This window comes from Myotis lucifugus, unplaced genomic scaffold (assembly GCF_000147115.1).
Source record: "Myotis lucifugus unplaced genomic scaffold, Myoluc2.0 scaffold_175, whole genome shotgun sequence".
Taxonomy (NCBI): Eukaryota; Metazoa; Chordata; class Mammalia; order Chiroptera; family Vespertilionidae; genus Myotis; species Myotis lucifugus.
The window spans coordinates 833794-859308 of record NW_005871223.1 but is presented as its reverse complement, the minus strand read 5'-3'; the positions used below and the strand labels follow the sequence as shown (position 1 = coordinate 859308).

At 39.8% G+C, this 25515-nt stretch overlaps 2 protein-coding genes across 4 annotated transcripts in view; one reads left to right on the top strand and one right to left on the bottom strand.

Annotated features, from left to right (window-relative positions):
- Positions 1 to 25515, bottom strand: part of LOC102429519 (mediator of RNA polymerase II transcription subunit 12-like protein) — a 107003-nt gene that overhangs the window by 64389 nt on the left and 17099 nt on the right. Inside the window, exons 3-12 of the mRNA XM_023760179.1 lie at positions 21827 to 21974; positions 17373 to 17491; positions 16613 to 16756; positions 15582 to 15745; positions 11085 to 11216; positions 6577 to 6804; positions 5871 to 6012; positions 4400 to 4520; positions 3932 to 4033; positions 3058 to 3171 (exon numbers count right to left, since the gene is read on the bottom strand). Coding sequence (XP_023615947.1) covers positions 3058 to 3171; positions 3932 to 4033; positions 4400 to 4520; positions 5871 to 6012; positions 6577 to 6804; positions 11085 to 11216; positions 15582 to 15745; positions 16613 to 16756; positions 17373 to 17491; positions 21827 to 21974 — 1414 coding nt within the window. The remainder of the gene's footprint in view (positions 1 to 3057; positions 3172 to 3931; positions 4034 to 4399; positions 4521 to 5870; positions 6013 to 6576; positions 6805 to 11084; positions 11217 to 15581; positions 15746 to 16612; positions 16757 to 17372; positions 17492 to 21826; positions 21975 to 25515) is intronic.
- P2RY12 (purinergic receptor P2Y12) overlaps positions 1 to 25515 on the top strand; it is a 52653-nt gene that overhangs the window by 17545 nt on the left and 9593 nt on the right. For 2 of the 3 annotated variants that reach the window (XM_006096312.3, XM_023760199.1), the window contains exon 1: positions 22047 to 22224. The exons of the other annotated variant lie outside the window; for it this stretch is intronic. The gene's annotated coding sequence lies outside the window, so the exon portion shown is untranslated. Of the gene's footprint in view, positions 1 to 22046; positions 22225 to 25515 lie in introns of those variants that run through there. 3 annotated transcript variants of the gene reach the window in all.

The following is a 25515-nucleotide window of genomic DNA, read 5'->3' as shown; positions in this document are numbered from 1 at the left end:
TCTGATCACTCCAACTGACCCCCACTGATGGCCTGCTTGGTTCCCAACTGGCCGACTGCTGGTGTGCTTACCCACAAACGGCCCCCACCCCCAACCAGCCTGATCACCCACAACTGCCCTCCCCTCGTGGCCTATAACCGCCTCTACCTCGGCCCCGCCACCATGGCTTTGTCCAGAAGAACATCTGGAAGGTCTCCTGGAAGGTCTCCCAGTCTAATTAGCATATTACTCTTTTATTAGTATAGATATATTTGTCTGTAAATATGATTATGATTGCAGATATGAGTAGGACCAGGTAAAATTTAATACAATGGGCCTTTTATTATAGATGGTTTGCCATGTATGCATTTTTTCTAAAGAAGTAAAAATTACTTTAAAAAATGTTTCAGGAAGACTTTGAGAAATTTACAGTATCTGCTTTTCTTCCAAGAAAGTTGTCACTTTTATGCCAGAGTGAGAATTATTTGTATGCTTTGGATGTCAGCATTGGGCCACTGTGACTGGGGGGCACTTAGCTTGATTTGAGAGTAATTATCTTGCTCACTGGCTGGGAGGGAGGGTGTGTGGCAGAGGAGATAAATACTGGATTCTGGATTATTCATAGATTGCTGACTTTCTGGATTGATTGTGCACGCCCCTCCTTTTATTGATGTCCACCTTCTTTTGACAGACATCTACCCTGGGAGAGAAATGAGATGAAACTCTCTTTCTTGTCATTGTAAAAGCATTTGAATTCCTAAGGTGTGATAAGGCCACCCAGCCATCCACAATCAAGGTACACATTTTCATGGAGGATGTTCCCACAATTGAATAAATTAAAACAATTTTTTTCTTTTAATTTAAACTTTCTTCTATAACTGTTTTCTTGTTACTTAAAGGCTAGTTTTTTTTGAAACTGCTTCCAAAGCTTTTCAAGCTGTATGTCCTTGGAATGAATTTATAAATAAGAATTGAGCCCAGCGGGTGTGACTCAGTGGTTTAGCATCGACCTATGAACCAGGAAGTCACAGTTTGATTCCAGGTCAGGCCACATGCCCAGGTTTTGGCCTGATCCCCAGTACGGGGTGTGTAGGAGGCAGCCGATCAATGATTCTCTCTCATCATTGATGTTTCTATCTCTCTCCCTCTCCCTTCCTCTCTGAATCAGTAAGAATATATTTTAAAGAGAGAGAGAGAGAGAGAGAGAGAGAGAGAGAGAGAGAGAGAGAAGAGTGTATATGTTTGTAAATAAGAAAACATGTATTTGATGCTCTTAGAAAGTCTTATTTTCTTTCATTAAAACTTGTGCAGTATAGGGAACTCCATAGATTCTCTTAATTTGAAGAAAGTTAGAGGGAAAGGTACTAATTCAGAGTTCCTTGGGAAAATGTATCACTTATATATTTTTTTATGTTTTTTTTTTAATCAAAAACTGAAATATTTTCTATTCAGAAAATATATTTGGATCTAAATATCTTCTATAATTTTAACCCTAAAATATCAATTTAAATATTTTAAAAATGGTTTGGATGTTTGTTTTTTTAAATAAGTTAGGTTACTGGAGTTCTACATGTTACTGGATTACCTGGGGTAATTTTCTGATTGGAAATTTAAGAATTATAGTCAGAGGGAAGGACATTAGAATTTTAAAAGAACATATTCAATTTACTTTAGAAGCCGAACCTCTCTTATCATGTGACTTGTTTTGTATGTTTGTTAAACTATATTATCACATAAGCATTGCTGCTATTAGGACAAACAGTGACAGTTGATTCAGGTCATTTGAATGTCCACTGTCTGTTTTAATTTGTATGTTCGTTTTGACTCTGTCATATGGTCAATCTTCAGTGGAAGTCATGAGAACCTATTATTTTTGCCTGCTCCCTCCTTTACGTTGGAAATATTCTCTTTTACCCAGAGGGACCTTAACTTTGATGTAAGGGATTGTTTCCGTTGCCAACTTTTTTCTTCCTTGCCAAGTAAGAGAGTTGTGAACTCTTCAGTGATGCCTTCCCCAGGATATTTGCAGATGTGGTTGGGAAAAGTCATTTCATCCCCGACCTTTGCATGTCAGATGCTGGGGTCCCCGGGTGCCGCCTGGCCTGCGCCCTGGCTCTCTCTCCCTCCGATCTCAATGGGGATCATGGGGCCGCAGGCCAGCCGGCAACCCCGCCCCCAGGGATCCGGGGTTACCACCTGGCCTGTGCCCCGGCTCTCTCTCCCTCCGATCGCCATGGGGATCATGGACCGCAGGCCAGCCGGCACCCCGGTCAGGGGGTGCCGCCTGGCCTGCTGCCCGGCTTTCCGATGGCGATCACTGGCTGGGGGGCGGGCAAAGGCGGCCTTTGCCTGCCCCCCCAGCTCTTGCCTGCCGCCTGGGTTTCTGATCACCGTTCTTCCATCTTTCCCCTTTCGCCTCCCATCACTGCGTGTATCCAATTAACCGCCATCTTTGTTGGCGGTGAACCGCCATCTTTCTAGGCAGTTAATTTGCATATCGCCCTGATTGGCCAATGGGAAGCGTAGCGGAGGTACGGTTAATTACCCTTTTTGTCTTTTATTAGATAGGATTATGCTATGTAATACTGATTTATCAGTAATATCAATCTCAATGCAATTATCACCTGATTGATGAAAAAACTATGGTACAGGGTTATAAACTTGTTCAGGGTTACAGTGGAAGCAGAAACACTATGATTGAAACCCAGGTTTTCTGGTGATTTACTCCTAGAATATAACGTGGGATTTAAACCTTTGACTAGGTCATCAAGTTTTCTGTGTCCATCACAAAGTGTGACTTATGCCAACAAATGAAGGCAACACAAGCTAGGAGGTCTGAGGATCTGTATTACATCAGAATGAGATAGCATGCAGTTAAAACCCCACCAAAAAATATATTTAAATTCCACCAGTGTTGTAGGTAAGGGACAGACTTCTGGGAGTACAACTGGACTTGGACTTGGGGAAAGCCAACAACAACAGCAGCAACAACAACAACAACAACAAAACATTTCTATTACTATTAAATCGAATTAAACTTCTGGTGATTAACCAAGCTTAGTGCCAAGATAGTCTTACCAAGCATCATAATTGCTTTTAAAACAGCAAACACTGCTCCCACTTCGATGCTGTTGTGAGCAGCAGCTAAAAGGTGTCTATCACAAGATGATCTTATTCCAGGGAAAGTTTTGCCTATGAGAACAAAGAACAAGCCTTTCATCGTCTCATCACCATTATTAACAGTGTTTTGTAACCATTTACAGTCATAGGGCTTTTCACTGTTAGACTGTGGGCGCTTAATTGCCATTAGCTAGCTTTAATTGATGCTTCATGAATTCACTAAGAAACATTGCCAGCACCCTGTACTTAACTGTTTCTTTTTTTACTATTAAAATAATAATGTCTTTGCTCCTTAGAGAGATGTGTCAAAAACATTAGGATTTTCATCCATTTATGCTGATGGTCTCTCTCTTCTCTCTCTCTCTCTCTCTCTCTCTCTCTCTCTCTCTCTCTCTCTCCACACACACACACACACACACACACACCCTAACATGGAAATTATCTTTAGGAACAGATTTTACCAGCATCCCTAGATGTTTTCCCTTTAGTAAAAACATAAATGAATCACTGTCCTAAGCTGCTATGCTGTGGTTCACAACTAACATGCATAGTATGTTAGAGGATCACTCTGCCCACCAGCATGGCTGGCCTAAGAGCAAAAGTATTTTTATTGTTTATTAACTCTGGATTTGAGTTTCTCAACACATCCTGATATTACATAAATGAAAGGTGTTGACAGCCCTCTCAGTGGCATCATTGCACCCCTTCATCACCCTCAAGCAGGCCCCCCAAAGTCAGGAAGGAAATTACAGAATGAACAGCCTACTTGGTCATTTGAGAACCTGGAGCTGCAAATGAAAACATAATCAGAGGTTTGGGGCTATCAGCTCACCGGCTGCTTGAGGTAATAAGCAGGCCTGGGGGGCTCGGAAGAGATGGAGCAGGAGGCGGCAGGTCATCCTGGCCCCGGGCTCGGCATCCGCGTCTCCACAAGCTGGGGAAGAAGGATTTCCAAAGCAAGTTTCCTCACATGTTCAAGAACATGTCTCCAGGCTTGCTATTAAGCTAAACTTTCTGGAATAATGTGAAAACATGCTACTTATGGTAAAAAGTAAGACACCAGCTACATTTTCCTGAGAAACTCGAATGTACGTGCTTCCTCAAAACCAGGTACCAACATCCAGGGAGTCACAGTGCTCTGGGTAGAACAAGATATACAATTCTACCATCTTTACCTGCAGGCCACACCACGGCCCAATGCACGTGCCCTTGAATACTACCCTCACTGGGTTTCACTAGTTAGACACCATCCCACCAAGACCAGCATCACATGCCCACGCTGTCCCGGATGCCACCTCACCTGCCGCGAGGAGAGAGGGCAGTGCCACGTGCTGCACGACGTCCTCCAAGGAGAAACACTGTCGTGCTATCAGAATAGCAATGAAAGTAGCTAGTGAATCATGGAATGAAAGGTCACTCACCTTCAAGAAAAACATTGACACGTTTTAATACCTAACACCCTCTTCAGTAACAGCTAAGATTAATATCTAAGAGAATGTAGGCAACACCAATGAGGTTTCAGATCCTCAAATGAGTGAATGAAACGTAGCATGAGTATTCTCCTCTAGGCCTATTTCTACTTTATAAGACAACAAATGAGGTTTACCCACATCCCAGTGCTGTAAGAAGACACTGGGCTTCATCTTGAGTACAAATAATTGAAAAAAAAAAATCAGAAAAAAAAAATCAAGAAATCCCTAAAAGATGTAGCAAAAATACAACTTTTCTGCAAAATTCAGTAGGATCTGTCATTTAAGGGTAGCCATTAATAAGCAAGGAAAAACCTGGAGGTTGCCCTAGTTAAAACACAAGCCTCAGTAATGGTTTGGGGTTCTATTCAGGGATAACAAAGTAATGAGTCTTTAATATAAGTAAATTAGTTTTAAAAATAACTCTGAAAATTTACAATTGACTCCTAAATTTTAAAAGGAGAGAAAAGAGGAAGAAAAGTTATTTCATTCATAATATAACCTCTACCTTTACAGATTTCACAAGACTTTGGCAGAAAATAATAATAACAATTTAAAAAGCTATAATAGCAACCTTAATATTAAGTTGTAGTATATGCCAGGGAGTGTGGGTAGCAATCTACAAAAAGTCACCTCATTTAACTGCACAACACCATGAGGTTCATACTACTGTTAATTCCAATTTTATAGATGAGTGAACTAACTAGAGGTAAAGTATAACAAAAACAACTAAGAGGTTAAGGAACAATGTTAAAGATAAAAATATGTGTCTTTCCTGTCTAGAAAAGCAGGCCACAGGTAGGAGTTTGACATGCCTAAAATCTTAGCGAGACACAGAATGGAGTAGGACTGTCCAACCCAGACTTGAGATATCAGAACTAGGAAGTTCAACTTCAACTGGGAGGTATTTTTTTTAAATGTATAAAATTGTTCTATATGTACGATATATTAACATACAAAAGATCACACCAAGAAGTGATAGGCAAAAATAGGTAAAGAATTAAGATGGATTTTTAAGAAATTCACATATCATGCATATGATATTCTAGGAAATCTGTGATATAAATGGGTATATTTTCATCACTTCCAGACACAATCACTAAGAAAGACTGGATGCCCCAATGAATCTGAGCCTGGACATTCTCATGCAACACAGCACCAACCACACTCTGGTATACTGCTTAAAGTGAGAAAAGGAAAAAAATTTTATATTTCAGTTAAGGGTTGAGTCAATTAAAAAATATTGCTCACTAACTAAATATTTAATTGCAGTTGAGTTTTTAAGTGAAAAAGAACACTTACATCTACTGTGCAAAGTACATCATTGAACCCCCACACGTGATTGGAAGAACAGCAGAGAGCCTTCAGAACTCCCAGCCACTCTGAACTAAGAACAGTGCAGCATGCTGTCAGCTCGGAGGAGAAATTGGCTATGTCATTAATCCTAGAAAGAAGAAAAAGAACAGACACAGTATAAAGTAACAAAAAAGAAATACTGCATGTGACATACTTAAGAACACATATTTCACTACCATAAACAAGTCATTCATTTCTTATAGTCAAGGATATAATAAATACCCACTTGACAAATAACCTAGTAGAATCCGGAGAAGATAAAAGTGAATGGCTTTAAATGTTTTCTGTTTTTAATGCTGGTAAACAACAAACAATAACCATTACAGATGTCAATTACTCTGTGAAAAAACTTAACCTATACAATGACCTTTTAAGAACATAAATTTTTTTTTTTAGAAACTATGTAATTTAGGTAGGCCTAAATACAGTATTTTTAAAATATAGACAATTTTTATTTGTATTTTTTCTTGTATATGTTTTTGTCTCTTGGGTTAAGGAAATCATAGTACAGAGCAGATAAAATAATATACAAAAAAAAGAGAGAAAACAACATTCAACTGTCAGCCTAGGCAATTACTAAGGAAGTTAATTTCAAAGTAGCACCAAAGCAACAACTGTGGTTAGTCACAAATTTCAGGGTAACTCAGCTCACCTTCCAGCGTCCTGATGGCCCATACATACATTCATGAGTGTATTGCAGACGAAGCTGTAGCGATTGGCCGCATTGTCACTGAGGATCTTGCCTAGCATAGAGTAGTTGATGCTACAAGCTGAAGGATTCTCAATAAAATCCATCATGAAGTCCGGATCCCATCGCAAGTTAGAATTAGCAGGTATCACATTATTATATATGGTCTGCTTAACTTTTGAACAGGCACTACTGAGGTTACAAGAAGAAGAGTTAAGAAAAAAAAACACTAGAATAACTAGAAAGTTAGTTAATTTAAGGACAGATTAAATGGTAGCAATTGTAATGTATTCTTATAAAAGAGTCACATTGAGTTCTTGATTCCAATTTCTTAATAATCAGCACTGAACACAGTGCCTGGAATGTATTCGTTGGTCAATAAATAGTTGCTGAATGGGTTGTGAAGAACAAAACAAGAATAAGAACTTGGTTACTAATCTTAATTATTTTCTAATTTTTTCTACATTTTATGTTTCAAAAATAAAAGAATTTACTAAGGCTTTCAACAACTATCTCTAAACAGTAGTTGCAAAGTGTTATTACTTAAGAATAAAAATAGGTTAGACTAAACATCAGGAATAATTCAGGGCTTAGTAGTAATTACATATCCTGCAAAACTATTCCTCTAGGTACAGGGTATCCAGCAGAGGTCAAGTGGTCAGAGCTGTGAAAGAGAGGCTCATTCCCTGCCCTCCAGGAGCTTGCATTCCAGTTGGGGGAAATGGATGATACACAAATTAAATAAGAGTGAATAAACTATTATTCCTAAAAGTTTATCATGTTCTGTCTTGTAGCATGATTAAGAGATTTTTAAGAGGCTGGCTTATCATGAAAACAGAGTATGTTTCAGTGAGTTATATCTGAATATGACATAGAATGTTAGAAGTACAAAGGGAATTAGAAAGTATCTGATCCAATCTGGCTCTGCAGATGGAGCTGAGGGACAATCTGATTTCAAAGCTCAGATCCCATGTATACTCAGCTATTCCTTCCTATTGCTGTGGACATGAGTTCACAAGCAGCATCCACCTCTATTCAGGAGCTCTCTTATGCAGCAGAGAATCTTTTTCTTTTAGATTAACTTTTTGGCAGCAAATTTATTTGTGATGAAGGCAACATATGGCTTTTTACCCCTAGTGTTATACACCTACATAAATAGTACCCAGAAATGATTGCTTTAAAAATGAAAAGGCATACAAATAACACTCTTTACCCTAAACTGTTGCCACTGCCAACTGCTTTAAGAAAACAGAGATTGTTCAATTTGTGGTTTACCAAAACCTCCTCCTTCAGAATCACCTCTGGGTGGTCTGTTAACCATAAAGACTCCTGGACCTCTGTAGGTTTACTGAATCTGTATGTTTAAAATGCTGTTCCAGGTAAATCCAGGTGCCAAAAGTGCTTGGGAAGCACTGGTCCATTAGAGAGGACTAAACCTACCCACTAAATGGCAGTAATTGTGATCTACACTATCTTTCTTTCCAGGTAAATTATGTAAAAACTCCTCAGTGGTCACTGAAGGATGCACATTTACCATCTAGAGTTATGACCTGCTCAAAATGATGGATGCTATACAGTCTTCAGGGCTTTTAAAATCTCCAGTTTCTGACTTAAAAACTCTTGCCAACTTTCTACTTAACTTTTCTTTCATTCTCACTTAGCAATAGTTCCTAATTCATTTCATTTTCCCACTAAAGATGAAATAAAATCAGCTCGTTGCTGATTCCCTCCCTAACACCACATCCTTGGTTTCCTCCACCTCCCAATTCACTGAGTGTTGGAGGAAACAGTCTTCTGCAAGTAGTGAAGCATTGTCTATTTTATTCAGCCTCCCACTTAATTCTAACATGCTATTCATTCCTGCCTTTAGAAACAAAAGAATTCTGCCGACCTCCAGCCAGGAATGCTCACTTTTTCTGAACTCTATGGCTCATGGGAAAGTCTCCTCGCCCTCCATTTCTAGGCTTCCTATTTCATTTATTAGACTCTTTCCAGGTGAGCGTCTATGTTTTATTAAAAAGTCAGCTGCTACCTCGGTCACTCTCAGATTCTTACCACTCTCTGTGCAGGCATATATGGATTTAAGGAAATAACCTAGGTATTTCCCTTCTGAAATTGCCTGTATCAAAAAACCCGATAGACTCCGATAGAGTGATGAAAGCAACACACACCTGGAGGCCAAAATTACTTATGTTCAAGTCTAAGTTTCATCATTTATTAATTAGGATGAGGAACAATCATTTGGTGATAGGAACATCATTTAAACTTCCTGGGGTTGTTGAGTGGAGTAAGGATCTTGATGGAAATAGCCCAGTGCCGTGCTTGGCACAAGCAGCAGCTCAATCAGTGGTAGGTGTGAATATGTCCCCCAAATATTTCTCTTCCACAACTTTATAGATGGTGCTTCAGATCCAATTATTAAAACTGGTTTATTAGTATATTAACAGAAATCTCTCTGCATATCTAGCTTTTGTTGGGCCATATTTCTTAATCCCAAACTGCAAATAATGTCTGACTTCCAGGTTTCCTGGGACAACTGTTTCTCTGCCACTTCTTAATCAAGGGAACCTCAGCCAGTGTCACAGCTGTGGGGCACCCCTGTGCTGATCCCGAGCAGCCCTCAGTGCAAGCTGGTCTCCTGATCTCCACGCACCCAGGTTACAAGACTGGAATGAACTCATTTACACTGCCCGGCAGGAGCGTTAGGGCTCCTGGAGCTTTCTTGGAAGTTCACTATTAAGAACAGGGCTGTTGCCTCAAGTGAATCACGTATGAGAAAGCTCTCTAAAAACTGCCAACTGAAAGCTCTGTGTGAAAAAGCAGCAGGACACAGGTTATTACTGCTCTTACATAATTTCTGTGAAAAGATGTTTCATCAGATTCACTCAAACAGCATCCCTGTAAGGGATTATTTTGAAACCTAACCATTCATGGAGACATACTTTCACATTTTTCCCTATTGATACCATGAAAAGTTTCATGATATTTTTGTATATATCTTTTATTTAACAGACATTTTTTTAGTGCTTCCTATGTGCCAGACACTCTTCCAGGTACTGGGGCATAGCAGCGAATAAAACAGAAAAACTTTCTACTGTTGGTAAGCTTACATTCTAGGAAGGAGAGAGATGATAAATAAATATGCAATGTGCCAGGGTTAGTGCTAAGGTCAAAGAATGACAGTGTAGGCAGAGGGGTATGCTATTTAAAATGCAGTGGTTGGGCCCTACTTGGTTTGGCTCAGTGGATAGAACGTTGGCCTGCGGACTGAAGGGTCCCAGGTTCGATTCCGGTCAAGGGCACATGCCCTGATTGCAGGCTTGATCCCCAGTTGGGGGCGTGCAGGAGGCAGCCAATCAATGATTCTCTCTCATCATTGATATTTCTCTCTCCCTCTCCCTTACTCTCTGAAATCAATAAAAATATATTTTAAAACAAACAAATAAATAAATAAATAAAAGGGGTGGTTGGGAGGAAAGCTGTGAATGAACTGTGGACGTGAGCATGCAACTAGGGAAAACACAAGAGAGGTAATAGCAAGTGCAAATGCCCTACAATGGTTGCTCAGAGTGTCTGAAGACCAGGAAGGAGGTGCACATAGTCAGAATGGAACAAGGGGGAAAAGGCAGAAGAGAAAATCAGATCCAGTAGGTCCTAAAGGCTAGGTAATGACTTCAGAGGTTTTTATTCTGAATAGATGAGAAGCCATTGGAAAACTTTATTGTTCTTGTTTTAAAAGGATGATTTTAGTAGATGTGTTGATAATATGCTCAAGAGAGTCAAGGAGGCAAGAGGGGAAACCAGTGAGAAGAGCTACACAATGGTCTAACCAGGAGATGACCATGGTGGTCGTGACAGAGCAATGAAGAGGAGTCAGATTCTCGGTACTATACCTGGAAGGTAGAGCTAGCTCATAGGATTTACAAACAAATGGGTGCAAAATATGGAGCAGAGAAAACCGTAACTGATCGTGCTTTCCTTACCTCCTTCTAGATTCTAAATTTATTTTGCCAGTTATGACTGTCTCCTATAATTAATAATCCGAGTTTCCTCGAAATAACATTAAATAAGTATGTATTTTCCAACATCTGTGTACCTGTGGTGGTAGCAAGTGCTAAGATGCAGAGAATGAAAGGGAGTCAGGGATGCTGTTTCAAACAGGATGATAATGGAAGCAGAGAAACAAAGTGAGAAAGTGAGTGCACACAAAAGTGGGAAACAATGTTCCCAGTGAGGTAACAGCAAGTGCAAAATATAAAATATTGTATCACAAGTTTATCTCAAAATCGCAATCACAGTTAAACACGCATTTGTAATAAGGTTATAGATACAATGAAAGGTAACTCAATATGAATTCTGGCAGATATAATTATGACTAACTTTCACTATTAAAAAGGATGACAATATTGGTCTAGTCACTAATAAATAGAGATATAACCCTACCCTTATTCTTTTGATTTTCTTCTACCCACCTGAAGAGGTCTCCAAATTTACTTCTGAGGTGGCTACATGACACGTAGAGATCATAGAGGTAGGCTAAGATGCATCTCTCAGGAGAAGAGCACTCTGAGGGATTCACAACATGCTTTACCACACTACACAGCCTGAGGAGACAGCATGTGAGGAGTGAGATATACATGTTGCTAATACATAAGCTACTGTTTAAATTTTTTAGAGAATATGTCCATTTATTACTTGTATAAAAAAGTATTAGATTGTTGACACTAATCATTATAACAGTAGTAAATAATTAAGAAAAATATCAGCTTATTATAATATTAAAATACTAGATTTTTTTTAGAAAACTTCAAAAATGGCATTAACAACAAGAAAAATAGAAATTCCTCCATACAGAAAGTATAAATGAATGAATCTATCAATTAAGTTGCTGTGACTAGAACATAAAGGAATGTTAAAGTAGAGAATCTCTCCTCAGCAAAAAAATTCACTAATTCAGTGAATTTTCAAAGATCCCCAAATCTACTTCTTTGTTAAGGAACAATTCTTAATCAGTAAATCTGGGAAATCCATTTTTAAACCATGAGCTGGTGCTCACACGAACCTGGTGAATTCACAGTTAGAGGTCACATTTCCCTTGTTTCTCCAAACTAGAAACAAATTTACATTAGTTTATCTCATATAAGAACCAAATCCCCTTCCCCTTAGAAACATTCCCTGAAGTCTTTCAGTTCAAAGTACCACTGCTGCTGCAATCTGTGCCATTTCCCCAAATCCTAACTATGGCCTCTTTCACCCCAGTTCATACAACACAAAAGTTCATATAACACAGAGATAAAAAAGTGGTCCAGCCCCCTCTTCGTGAATCTGATGCCACCACCACTTGCATTCTGTTAAAGGGTTCAGCCTATGATAGCGTGATGGTTCAGGTTATTAAAGCTCAAATGGGCTTTACAAATGAACTGACTCATCTTCCTCATTTTACAAAGAGGGCTCTAAGGCTCAGAAAAGTAAAGTAACCTGCTCATAGGCTAAGAGCGAGTTCACAGCAGATCCAAGAGAGCTTAGGTCTCCATATTCCCAAGCCACAGTTCACTCCACTATTTAGAGAACAGGGTGAAGCCAGAGGGAGCCTAGGATACTTAGGCCAAGAAGGAATCACAAATACCAGATGTGGAACTCAGGAAAGTACAAGAGGAAATGGCAATATAGCATTCCAAACTCTATGAAATGGCATCAGCAAACGGGGCCAGTGGGCAGCAGATATAAGCTGTCAATTATAGCAAAAGAGTCACATAATTATGGAAAACAGATTCAATCAACAGTTAACTATATAAACAAAAAATTCCAAATATAACCCAAAAAGCAAAGAATTATTTTGTAAATAAACATTTATTGGGAGTATAACAGTCAATGTTTGTAATCAATGTTTTCCTCATTTTTTTTTCACTTGCCATTGGAAAGAAAAACATTTTACACTGAGATCCAGTATATCCATTCATATAAGTACAGAAAAAAAAATAATAATTTTGGGTAAAATACCCTTACTATGTACGATAAAGTAAAAATATAATAAAGTTAATATTAAATATAATTTTATGAACATTTTATAAAATAAATTTAAAATGTCAAAATAAATACTGAAATGAATTTCAAAATAAACAAAAATAAAAAATATGCTTGTCAAAAATCTATTATATTCATTTAATGACCAACTAATGGGTTTCATGCAGTTTAAAAAGCATGGTGTAGATTAGACAGCATGAGTGAGCTCCTAGTTCGAAAGACTTTCAGCAGCCTGGGAGATTTAGTGATGTGATGCTGGGTATATCCCTTCGCCAACCACTTCCTTTAACAAGCCTGAGTTCCAGTCTCTTCACTTGTAAAGTGGTATTAATTATTCAACTTCACAGGGTAGTTGAGGGCCATATTAAACAGTCCTATATTTCCTGAATTCTAACATGTTAATTTTTTCACATGTGAAACTATCTTGGATATTTCAGATTTCACTTAATAATCTTCATGCATAATTAATGTGATAGCACTTCCTTTTCCCTGAGAGAGCTGCTGTTAAATGGATGTTACTCTTGAATAGAGTATAAATTGATTACATGTATTAGATCACAAAAAAAGAGTACTATAGAACCAAAGACCCCCATGTTTCTTTTGAACCCAGGAGGAAAATGGAAGAAAAAGAAAAACAGGTTTTCTTTTTTTATATAAAAGCCTGGGAAAGGAGTGAGTCTTCGGTGGACAAAAAGGAGCACAGTATAGGGTTTTTTGAGAGCTAATTATTCTACCCAGGTCCCTGTAACCTCAGTCTCTAATGGGGATGGTATTAGGTAATTATTAACCCACTAGTAGTAGTAGAGAAAACCTCATACTACAATTCACACAAACCAAAAAAGACTAAGAATCAAGAAAGTCACTGTTTCGATTATCTTATCAAAAGATAGGTTTAGTTTATTTAAAACAATGAAGTTAAAGAAGTAAATCTCTAAAATGACAATGCATGCAAAGCTTATTCAGTGTTGGATTCTCCAAATATAAACTGAAATTACATGAACAAAAAAGTTGTCACATGTGTGCCATTCATAATTACCCACGATACTGGGTAGGGCAGATGACAGAGTGCTATAAATGACAGGCTTGTATTTGTAGAAACCAGGGGAGGGAAGTAAGGCAGGATGGTAAAGAGAAAGGAAAAGAGAAAGGGGAGAAAGGAATCACACATTTTAAAAAAAGAAAATACTTTTTCATTCTTATAACTTTTCTTTGGTACATGTTTTCTTACAAAAGTATTCTTTAACTATGTTATATCTCTTTATTGAAATAAATATCAATACTATTTTTCTCTACTATACTATACTATCCTATATAATGAAAGGCTGATATGCAAATCGACCGAACAGCAAATGACTGGTTGCTATGACACACACTGACCACCAGGGGGCAAGACACTCAATGCAGGAGTTGCCCCCTGGTGGTCAGTGCACTCTCCTTGTGGGAGTGCACCAGAAGCTGGGCTGATAGCTGGCTAGCACAGTGGCAGTGGCGGGAGCTTCTCCCGCCTCCACTGCAGCGCTAAGGATGTCCGACTGACGGCTTAGTCCTGCTCTCCATGGGGAGCAGGCCTAAGTTGTCAGTCGGACAGCCCCTGAGGGCTTCCGGACTGCGAAAGGGCACAGGCGGGGCTGAGGAATCCCGCCCCCCCCCATGTACAACATCCCCCCCAGTGCACAAATGTTGTGCACCGGGCCTCTAGTAATATTATACTACTAGAGGCCCGGTGCACAAAAATTTGTGCACTCGATGGGGGGGGGGGTCTCTCAGCACGGCCTGTGCCCTGTCGCAGTCTGGGACTCCTCGGGGGATGACCACCTGCTGGCTTAGGCCCGATCCCCAGGGGATCGGGCCTAAGCTGGCAATCAGACATCCCTCTGGCAGCGCGGGAGCCCTTGGGGGATGGCCACTTGCAAGGGGGGTGCAGGCCTAACCTGCAGTTAGACATCCTTAGCGCTGCTGAGGAGGCAGGAGAGGCTCCCACCACCACCACTGTACTGGCAGCCGTCAGCCTGGCTTGTGGCTGAGCAGAGCTCCCCCTGTGGGAGAGCACTGACCACCAGGGGGCAGCTCCTGCATTGAGCGTCTGCCCCCTGGTGGTCAGTGTGTGTCATAGTGACCAGTCATTCCCAGTCGTTCTGCTGTTAGGGTCAGTTTGCATATTACCCTGTTATTATATAGGATAGCGGCCTGGTGCATGGGTGGGGGCCGGCTGGTTTGCCCTGAAGGGTGTCCCGGATCAGGGTGGGGGTCTCGCTGGGGTGCCTGGTCAGCCTGGGTGAGGGGCTGATGGCTGTTTGCAGGCTGGTCACACCCCCTTCAGGGTGGGGGTCCCCAATGGGGTGCCTGGCCAGCCTGGGTGAGGGGCTGATGGCTGTTTGCAGGCTGGTCAAGTCCCCCTCAGTGGAGACCCTCACCCCATGGAAGTTTGGCCAGCCTGCGTGAGGGGCTGATGGCTATTTTCAGGCTGGCCACACCCCCTTTAGGGTGGGGGGGTCCCCACTGGGTTGCCTGGCCAGTCTGGGTGAGGGGCTGATGGCCGTTTTCAGGCTGGCCAAGCCCCCCGGCGATGGAAGCTCCCAGCCTCTTCTTTTTTTCTTTTTTTTTTTTTATTCTGGGATTTATTTATCTTCTATAATTGAAACTTTGTTGCCTTGAGTGGAGCTCAGAGCTGGCCGCGGCAGGCAGGAAGCTTGGCTTCATCCATCACTGGAGCAACCAAGCCTCCTGCTCACTCCAGCTCCGTGGCTGCCGGCCACCATCTTGGTTGGGTTAATTTGCATATAGTCGCTCTGATTGGCTGGTGGGTGTGGTTTAAGGCGTAGGGAAGGTACGGTCAATTTGCATGTTTGTCTTTTATTAGATTAGATAATATTATAATACTATAATATTTCATCACAATTATACATTATACGATGTGAAACAGTAATGATACTTAATATACCAACCCTTCAAACACCTGGGCTGTTTGCTCCGGGTTCAGGATCAGACAGCTGTGGTAGCGCCTGAGAACAGCCACGATGCAGACACAGAGGCCCGTGGTGTAGCTGCCTGCGAGGCTGGAGGATTTCAGGAGCAGTTCGGCTTCCACAACACTCAGTTCATTTAGTAACTACAATGAGAGAAAAGATCAGATGAAAATGTAGCTGCCAAAGCACATAGGAAAGCATTTATTTTTAAAAACCATGCATGTATTGAGTCATTCTAGTAATACTTTTATCTCGACCCTTATCCTGCCCCAGGGCCATATACATATACATAATCTGTCTCAGAAAAACACACCCAGTGAATTACAATGATTTTCATTTTTTATCCTTTACCAAATTATGGAGTTTTTCTTTTATGTAGACACCAAGGTACATGCAGTTAGAAAGTATCCAATACTAAAGTAGTTACCAACACTTTATGGCAGCCCAAAGCTAAAGCTCTAGACTGAATAATTTCAGAGAACATTCCACCTCTCACTTTTTTCTCCTTTTCCCCTTCTTTTTAATAAAACAAACAGAGATTATTAAGAGAATAAGCAATAGAAACCAACTTTCATTTCTATTTACTAACAACATAAGAAATATACTCAAGTGTGTATATATATATATATATATATATATATATATATATATATATGAAATATAGCAGGGCAAATCAAATTATAAGGTTCTATTGTTTTGCTCTTAACCTAAAATATACTCTATTATAAACCGCAAACAACCTTTCATCTTTCTCAAAGTAATAAAAAGACAAAAAAATACCCTCAAAACATTCCCATTTTTTAATGACTATTACTAGTATATATTTTAGCACAGTATTATAATTATTTAACTGAAAACTATGAACAAAGCTGCAATTAAAAAGCTATTTGAATACAGTTGATTCAGAATGTCTCAATTATTAAAAAATGCACTGGGTGGCTCATTTTTAATTGGACAATGCCTGGTACATTTTCTTTCCTAAAATGAGAGAAGCAGGGTCTCTTTGACACCTGTATTGAGAAGTCAATTAGCCCATTGATGTTCAGTGCTGGCTCCATGAGGTCGAAGATGAGCTGAATATGGTGAGCTAAAGGGAGGTGATAGGAAGTCCCGGACGCAAAGCTTGTGATCTGCTCCAGCACATTGTTAGAGATCTGTGCCAAAAAGGTGAAAATAATGATAAGGCCAATATCCAAATGATTTTTATTTATTAAGAAATTTGAATTTATATGCGATTCTACTTATAAGACAGTTAAAACCTATTTCTACAGAAACCCAAACCATGTACAAATTGACTTCCTTACTGCAACTATAACTGAAGAAATAAGCCAAGTCATCATAAGATCTAGACCCATGATGACTTGAAGTATTAATTAATTTCCAGATAATTCCTATTTGAATATCAATGGATTTATAAAATAAAACAGAGTTGGTTTCTTCTCAACTGTACTTTATTTATCATGAACAGATTTCTCCCTTATTAATAGCAATGTAGGACCATGGTGTAAAAACATGAGCATTACATTAGAGATATTTTACATAATGTTGATTATTACCATAAGGTAAAATATTTTCAAAATAAAAATTAATTCTTCTGAGGAAGACAACCTGACCCTTAAAACTGAGCTACTCAATAGTTGGAGATGCTTCCAAATATGTTTTAAAAGCATATTTATAAAACCAACTAAGGCCAGAAACATATACTACATAGGAGACTTTTAAGGAAATATGAATATCCCAAATGTATAATAAACAGCTTTAAATGGCTACCTGAGATGTTACTTGATGCTGATCAAAATACGAAAGGAGCTGAAGTTTTGTGAACACAGTCTCCAGCGTTGGAAATGCCTCCTGTCTGTTCTTCCTGGCTCTTGGTCCTTCATCTCCAACTAATAAACATATAGTAACACATTATTTTTCATTCAACAGAAACTCTTGATTTTTCAATGATACTGTTTTTATTGAAATATAACATACAGACAAAAAAAGTGCACAAACTCTATGAATCTCTACAAATTAAATACACTTGTAATGAAACTCAAATCACAAAATCACATATCAGAACACTACACACTTGATGGGTTCCCCTCCAGCTACTTCTCTCTCCCACCGGGACAGAGATCCCAACTCCTAACAGCTTAGACTAATACTGCCCACCTCGGAACTTTATATAAATACAACCATACAATATATACATCTAATATCTGGCATCTTTCACTCAACATTGTGTTTCTGGATTAATCCATATTGTTATTGCAATATTAATTTGTCCTAAAATTAATACTTCCCACTTTGTACCATATTCCAGTGTTTGACTACACCACTATTTATTTATACTTTACAGTGAGTTGTTTCTAGATTTTGGTTACTATGACCAGCACCTCCAGGAACATTTCTAACTAACTGACTTTTGAAATAGAAGACCTTAACAAGGAAGTGGGGAAATCACCCAGGCTCATTCTGATTTAATAGGAAGCTTCACTGGCATCTTCTTAGGAGACTTACTGTGATATTTTCCCAAACAGCTTAATACGTAAAAAAGAAAATTTACACACATGATTCCTAACTATTTTAGGGGTAGAAAAAAATAAAATTCCTCCACATTAATGGGAAAATGCAACACTTATTTTAGCATAAAGAACTTTGAAAAAATTACAATAAAAATGTTTTAAAATATGCTATCCCAGAGGGACTCTTTGTTCTTTCTTAAAAGTTTAAAGGATAACATCCAAAAATAATTAGATTTAGTTTTTAAATATTTTGTAATGTATGTGTATACAAAGATAAATCTAAAAACAACAAGAAAAGGTTGGATTATATGATGCCTAAGGTCATTTACAACACAAGGATTCTAACTAGTCAAAGGCTACGGTGACAAGAGCACGATCACTCACATTTCTGCCCGGCCCTCTTCTACCTGTCCCCCGACTCCCCCCCGCAATCACCATACTGTTATGTTTAAGAGGGTTTTTGTGCTTTTTTTTTTTTTTTTGCCTAATCCCTCACATTTTATTTGGAAAAGTTTAATTCAGAGACAAAGGTTATTACACCCCTCTATTAAACTAACAACGACTTCACTAAACAGCGTAAGATTTTGTTAATGACAAATGTAATGATGTTAAAAAATAACATTAGAAGACAGGATACTTCCCTTTCAACAATAAGCAATTACAATTTAAGCCCTCACCAAAGTCTTCCCTCTGCCCACCAAATAAAAACTCTGGCTTTTTTTCTGTTCATTTCCTAAAACAAACAAACAAACAAGCCCTGAAACCAGAGTAAATCAGAATTAAAAGGTGACGAGCAACATAAGGTACAATTCGGTGCCACTTTTACCAATAACACCAAAGAACGAAAACTAGTAAGTTCATTAAACCTATTTAGTTTTCCATTTAGCTGATCACGTGTCATGAGCATGTTTAAAATATCCAAGTTTGGAATTTTTCATTAACTAACCCCACTGATCCAAGGCTGAAAGCACACATCAACCATGTTGGGTACAATGTGCTTTAAAACTGAAGTTAAGATAATTATTTAGTCCTTCCTGGGACCAAAGCAAAAACACAAACTAAAATAACACAGATGAGGAAGTAGATCCATCATGAGAACTCACAGATGCATCTCTTTTGTTTGTTTATGCTAATAAGCTATAGCTAACTTCTTAAAATCTCACATAAAAATATACAATTGGTTATTGGCAATTCATATTCATTTTTAAAAATATAAAAATATTAGTGGTGGTTTTCAATGTAATACTTTATTTTAATATTCACATGATAACAGTCATAATTCATAGTAATAGATATTATTATTCTTTAGTTGCTTAATTTTGGTTGTCTTTTTTTCAAAATCTTTAAACCCTGCAAGTTTTGGCCTTCTAGTTTGATAAACCTCATTAATATTTTCAAAAGATGCACCATTGAAACACAAAGATGACGGACTAGTCCAGCGGTTCTCAACCTGTGGGTCGCGACCCCTAAGACCATCCTGCATATCAGATATTTACATTACGATTCATAACAGTAGCAAAATTACAGTTATGAAGTAGAAACGAAAATAATTTTATGGTTGGGGGTCACAACATGAGGAACTGTATTTAAAGGGCCAGAAGGTTGAGAACCACTGGACTAGTCATATAAATGTAAAATAGGTTTGACCACCTTCAACTGGAAATGTCATAAAAGTTTTAGATTATAAATGCCCCTAGATAAAGCCTGGTTGATGTGATAACACTCCTAATGGAGTTCCTAAAAATCATGTTTTTAGTGTAGCCAGAAATCAAATACATGCTTACACAAGCTCCCTTTTCCTGCCTTATCAATGCTCATCTTCACTGACAAAAGCGCGCAAATTTCCTTAATCTAAGAATAGTTAGCTAGCTTCTGGTGAGCACACTAGGTTTTAAGTAGTGACTTAAATGTGGACTATCAAAAGATAGATCTAATTAAACATTTCTGGGTGAGGAATTTTAAAATGAGGGAAAGACAAAAATCCACTTTGAAGATGCCTCTTCACAGTGGTATCTCAAAAAGCAGCATGAACAACAGTTGTCTCTGTGAGTTCATAAGCAAGACTTGCCTATTTAAGAAACTGATACAAAGATAGCAGAGACTATAGTCTGGCATAAAAAACTATGAAGGAAGGAAGTAGACTCAACAGAAAAAGATACCACATTGCTTCCTTCCTCTTCCTACCCTCTCAGTTTTCCAAAAACCAAAAATTCCATAGGATCTGGAAAGACTCTAAAATTAATTTAAAATTTAAAAAAAAATGTATTACTGAACCTTTGAACTGAGATAGTGTCCACCCCATTCTCAAGTACACAAAGAGGAGTTTCAGTAGTCTCTGCTCCCTATTTAACACGGCTTCTAAATCCAACCTTCTAAATGCAACCCATTTCCTCTTTCTTAAAAAAAGAGAAAAAAGCAAAGGGACAGATCAACAGTTTTTCTTAGCAATTGTGTTCTTTGCAAGCTCAATAAGGACAAACCAACAACAACAGGGTTTCATTTCCCTTCCAGGACTCTTGGCTATCCCCTGGCAAGCTGGTGAAGTGCAAGGTCCTTAACCAGCAATAGAAGGAAGTTAGGGAACATGATGCAAATCACATGAAGGTCGATTTTCCATTGTGTGTGCTCTGAGGACTAGCCAGTGACTAATACAGTGGCAACATGACATTCAGAGTGAAAAGAGAGCCTTGTACCTTGTTTCTGCCTGTGCCCCTCTATTGATGGAGAGGAAAGAGAGCTATTTGCATTAGTTATATCTGCACTTTCCTGTAGGAAAGATCTAGCATGGACAAGCTCTAGAAATTCATCTGCTTAAAGTCTAAAGGATCCCCTGTGGAGGGGTTCATAAAAGAGTATTTATTTCATACTGAACATCAAAGTAGGGTTTCTAGAGGTGGCTTATACCAAGTGCAGGAAGTGTGCTGTTTGCATAGGGAAAATTGAAACCTCCCCCCTTGTATTATTTAAGTAGTAGAAAAGAAATACCACTGGTGGTAGTGGAGTATATACTATATCATATTTTAAATCATGACTACTTAATAAAATAAACAAACCTTGAAAAGAGTAATTAGGGAAATGTAAAGTGGATAATTACAAAATTTCAATTATGCAATGTAGTGACATAATGTAAAGGTGTAGCTTCACTGTTAAAACTATGTAAAAGGCCAGGGGAAAGAGTATTCCAAGTAAAGAAGGCATTATAGAGCAAAGGCCTAATTTTCTTTTTCACTTGTAAATATTTGGTGATATCGGTAGCCACCATTACCTATTGCGATTATTCCTCTGAATAATGTAAGAAAAGATCAGCAACTACACTGTCATGACTTTCAGTTATCATGCAATATAAGTACCCAGAGCAAACTACAAGCTTGAAAAAGGCTGGTAAAGAATAGGGGAATCACTTCCAAAGTAAGGGGTTTCCAACTCATTCTTCAATACTTCATTTTTGACTACTGTAGAAAATTCGGGAAGTAAAAAAAAGTAGAAAATAAAAACTACCTACATCTACTCATAAAACGTGCTATTTTAATACACGGATTACTATAAATGGAACCAAGGCCTTAAAATTTCAATGTGCTTATTCATATTTCAATGTGACAGTCATTCAGGAGAGGAAACACTGGGGACACTGCCATCTACAAACTTGATAAAGACGGCGCTAAGGGGGAGGACATAAGCCAGCACAATGGGAGCAAGTGCATTCGGGCTCTTTACCCCCCATCTCTGTGGTGCTCTTCTTATTTAGGATTTTCAAAATATCTCTGGTAATCTTCTTCAGCTGATGCCTCGCTTCATCTCGTGCTTTGCCCACACCATACAGAAGAACTGTGCGCTGGTTACATTCATGGCTTGAAGACTCATCCTGAAAAACAGAAAAGTGCACTGTGAAGCCCTTGTCTGCAGGCGCAGGGCTGCACTGCGGGTCCAGGAAGTGCACTAACCACAGCATCTCTATGCTGGCTGGCCGTGGTGGCACCCGCCCACCTTTCAGTTCACCTCAACCTCCACTGGCAACACCTGGTTTTTCCAGTTTGGAACTTGCTAAAGTTATTAAAAGTGTCAACTAACCTGAAGTCTTAATAGAAGCAGTTGATGTGGGCGACCCCTACAGAGTAAGTTTTGACCATTGAAAACTTTTCACTGTTTAAAATTTAGCCTGGTGTTAATTTCACATCATATTTACATATGATCTAGTTGTATTTTTCCTTAAGGAAAATGTTATTTTTTAGTAAGTTTGGTTTTCTCTATACAGCATCATTAAATATTTTATATTTATAAAAAAAATCTTCCCAGGACACAACTACTTTTATAAAAGTGTTTCATTTACTTCCAACACGACTGTGTAAGATGCATGTATATTTGTTTCCAATATAGCATGCAGGTCTCATTGGGAGGTAAATAGCTGGAAGTGCAAACATGTTCTGTCTGACACTAACTTCCCTCCTGGAGCGCCCCAGCCCTCCCTGCCCACAAACAGTGAATTCAAGAGATGTTTCTCCCTCCTGGGGAGGGAGATCATTCAGTCACAGCAAACAACATGCACATACTGCTAACCACATTCCTCAGCCAAAGTCATACAGTCCGGGATGTGTTCTCTCTTACACCTGGTTTTGAACTTTTCTACTAAATTTCTCTCTCAGATCTTATACTCTTTCATCTTCTTGGGATAATCCCCAGCTCTATCCTTCAGTCCATCTTCTTTTCTTATCATTTCTACATGTTGCCCCTGCCAGGTGCTTTCCCTTCCTAACAGCATCTAATCCTAAGGAGCTTGCCTGAGAAAAGAACACCGCCCAGGAAACACACACAATATTCTGGTCCTAATTAGCAGTGGCTGCAAAAATCCTGGAGACGTGGAGAAGTACAGCATTTCGTTTGCAGCACGACACCTGGGCATGCTGCACAAAGCAGCATTTTGCTTCTACACTCTTGAAATAAGAGCCTGATCTCTCTCCTTCTGTCACTTTCCTCCCAGTCTTTGTCATTCTGTCTTTCTCGCTCACACACTTGAATTCAAGGCACCACTTCTCCTTGCACTAGTTCCTTTTTTTATTACATTCTATCAGAAATCTACATTTGTTCACCCTGACACTCCATCTTGCTACCCCACCCCCAAGTAATTATTGTTTCAGGTGTTCAAATTTGCCTCCTTACTAGTATAAAGGGGAGGGGAAGGCTAGGAACAGGTCTCTTCTAGAAGCCACTGTTATTTAATACATCCTGAGTATCCAAATCTCCCCAAAATTTCCATAGACAGACCTAACCACAGGATGAAGTCCCACACCTGGCTGCACATCTGAATGACCTGAGCTGCTTGTTAATTTCCAACTTTTGTTGTGGTCACAGAGCACTGCTGATACATTTCTTGTTTGTCTGGTGCACATGTGAACCTTAAAAAGGGAACAGAGGGCACTGAGGAAACTGTTCAACACCCAGCAGCACAGTCCTGTACCTGGGATTGTTTTCAGTGAAGGCACCTGCGGTCGAGTGGTTCTAATGTAAACTTCAGTAGGAGGCATGATGGAAAGATGTTAGCAAAGATATTCACAACTATTTATACAGTGTCTCCCCACAGCAGGACGAGGCGCTAGGAACCCTGAGAAAATGCAAGGATGCCAGTTCCTTGTCCTCAAGGATTGCAGGTCCAGTGTCATAAAGGCAGCATTTGCAGAGGGAGTAGGAGCCTCAGCAGGGCTGGTGAGGCTGGTGTCCTGGGAAGACCCGTGCGCTCCTCACTAACACACAGGAGCCTGGGTGGGCATGAACAGTCATAGCCCAAGGTTGGGTCAGAGCTGTGAATGCACTTGGGTCCAGCTCCACGTCCAGAGAATGAACCTTTCTGAGCCTCGGATTTTTCCTCTGAAAAACAAGGCAACACCACCTGCCCTATGAGAATAACTGAGTAGCACAGGAGACAGCGCCCACTGCCGTCCATTCGTATTCCCTCACTTCCACTTCTCTCTCTCACACACATCCTACTCACACAGCCACGTTACTCAACATTTACCAGATACCGGCTGCATCCTTCCTTGGCTGTGGCCCTCCCACCACCTAAAATACTCTCAGCAGCCTCAGCTTCACTGGTGGAAATGCTCTGGCCATTTACAGCCTCCGGGCCCTCACTCCCTCACTGCACACTAGTGAGAGCCCTCACCAGAGGAGCTCAGGGAGGGGAGAGAACCTTTGGAGCACTTGTCACAGTGTAATTCACTTATTTTCTATGTATTTGCTGGTGTCTGTCTTTCCTGCTACACTATCCATTTTGTGAGGGAGAATCCAGGTCTGTTGTGTTCACATTTATGTTATTTTTTTAATTATCACCCAAGGATATGTTTTTATTGATTTTTAGAGAGAGAGGATTCAGGGCAGAGAGAGAGAGAGAGAGAGAGAGAGAGAGAGAAACATCAATGTGAGAGAGAAACGTTGATCAGACCAGGAATCAAACCCACAACCTAGGTATGTGCCCCAACCAGGGATGGAACCCACAACTTGGATATACCCCCGGACGGGAAATTGAACCCACAAATGGGACAATGCTCCAACCAACCCAGCCACCGACCAGGGCCACATTTACATTCTTAAGAGGCACTGATTGGCACTTAATATTCGTTGAATATACAATATAATGAATAAATAAGTAGACTAATAAAAGAACACATGACTAAAAGATAAAAACAAAAACTACTTTTGTAGGAAACTTAACCTGAAAAGTGCTGATAAAACTTAAAAGGAGAAATGAGAGGCAAAGAGAAAGAGCAAAAAAGTATGTAGAGTGTAAACTAGATCTTAGTGGTGGGACTAAAAAATAAGAAGCAAAACCAAGAGGTATTTGATGGCAATTAGGAAAATATCGTGCATCTGAGTGAATGTTCATCTCACTGGGTTTCTAGATGGACTCACTAGACAAAGTGTGTTGGAAGAAAAAAGAGTAGGTAACAATGGCAGGGAGCTCATAAATTCACCTTTAGGCGAGAAGAATTTAAAGGGTAGGTAGAAATCCTATACAATAAAAGCCTAATATGCAAATTGTCCCCTCAGGTGGGCGGTCAACCGGGAATTCGACTGCTCGCTATGACGTATGCTGACCACTGGGGGACAGCACGTAACAAGGCAGGAGTCGGCCGGGAGAGAGCATGCTGCCCTCCTGGATTCCGTGTGGCGCCGCTGGGTGGCCCAGAGGCCCACGCTGTGCCCCGGCCCATGGCGTCTGGTTGCGCTCACCATATCTCCATGTGGGGACTTGGGTGCTGTGACTCAGACGGAGGGGGGTGCGTGGGGGCCCAGGGTCCCAGATACTGCCCAGGGCCCAGAGGTCAGCCGGAACCTGCCCTTCTATGCCATATGCTCACACTTCGATCACTGGCCAGGCCTAGGGATCGCTGGCCAGGCCTAGGTGCATGAAT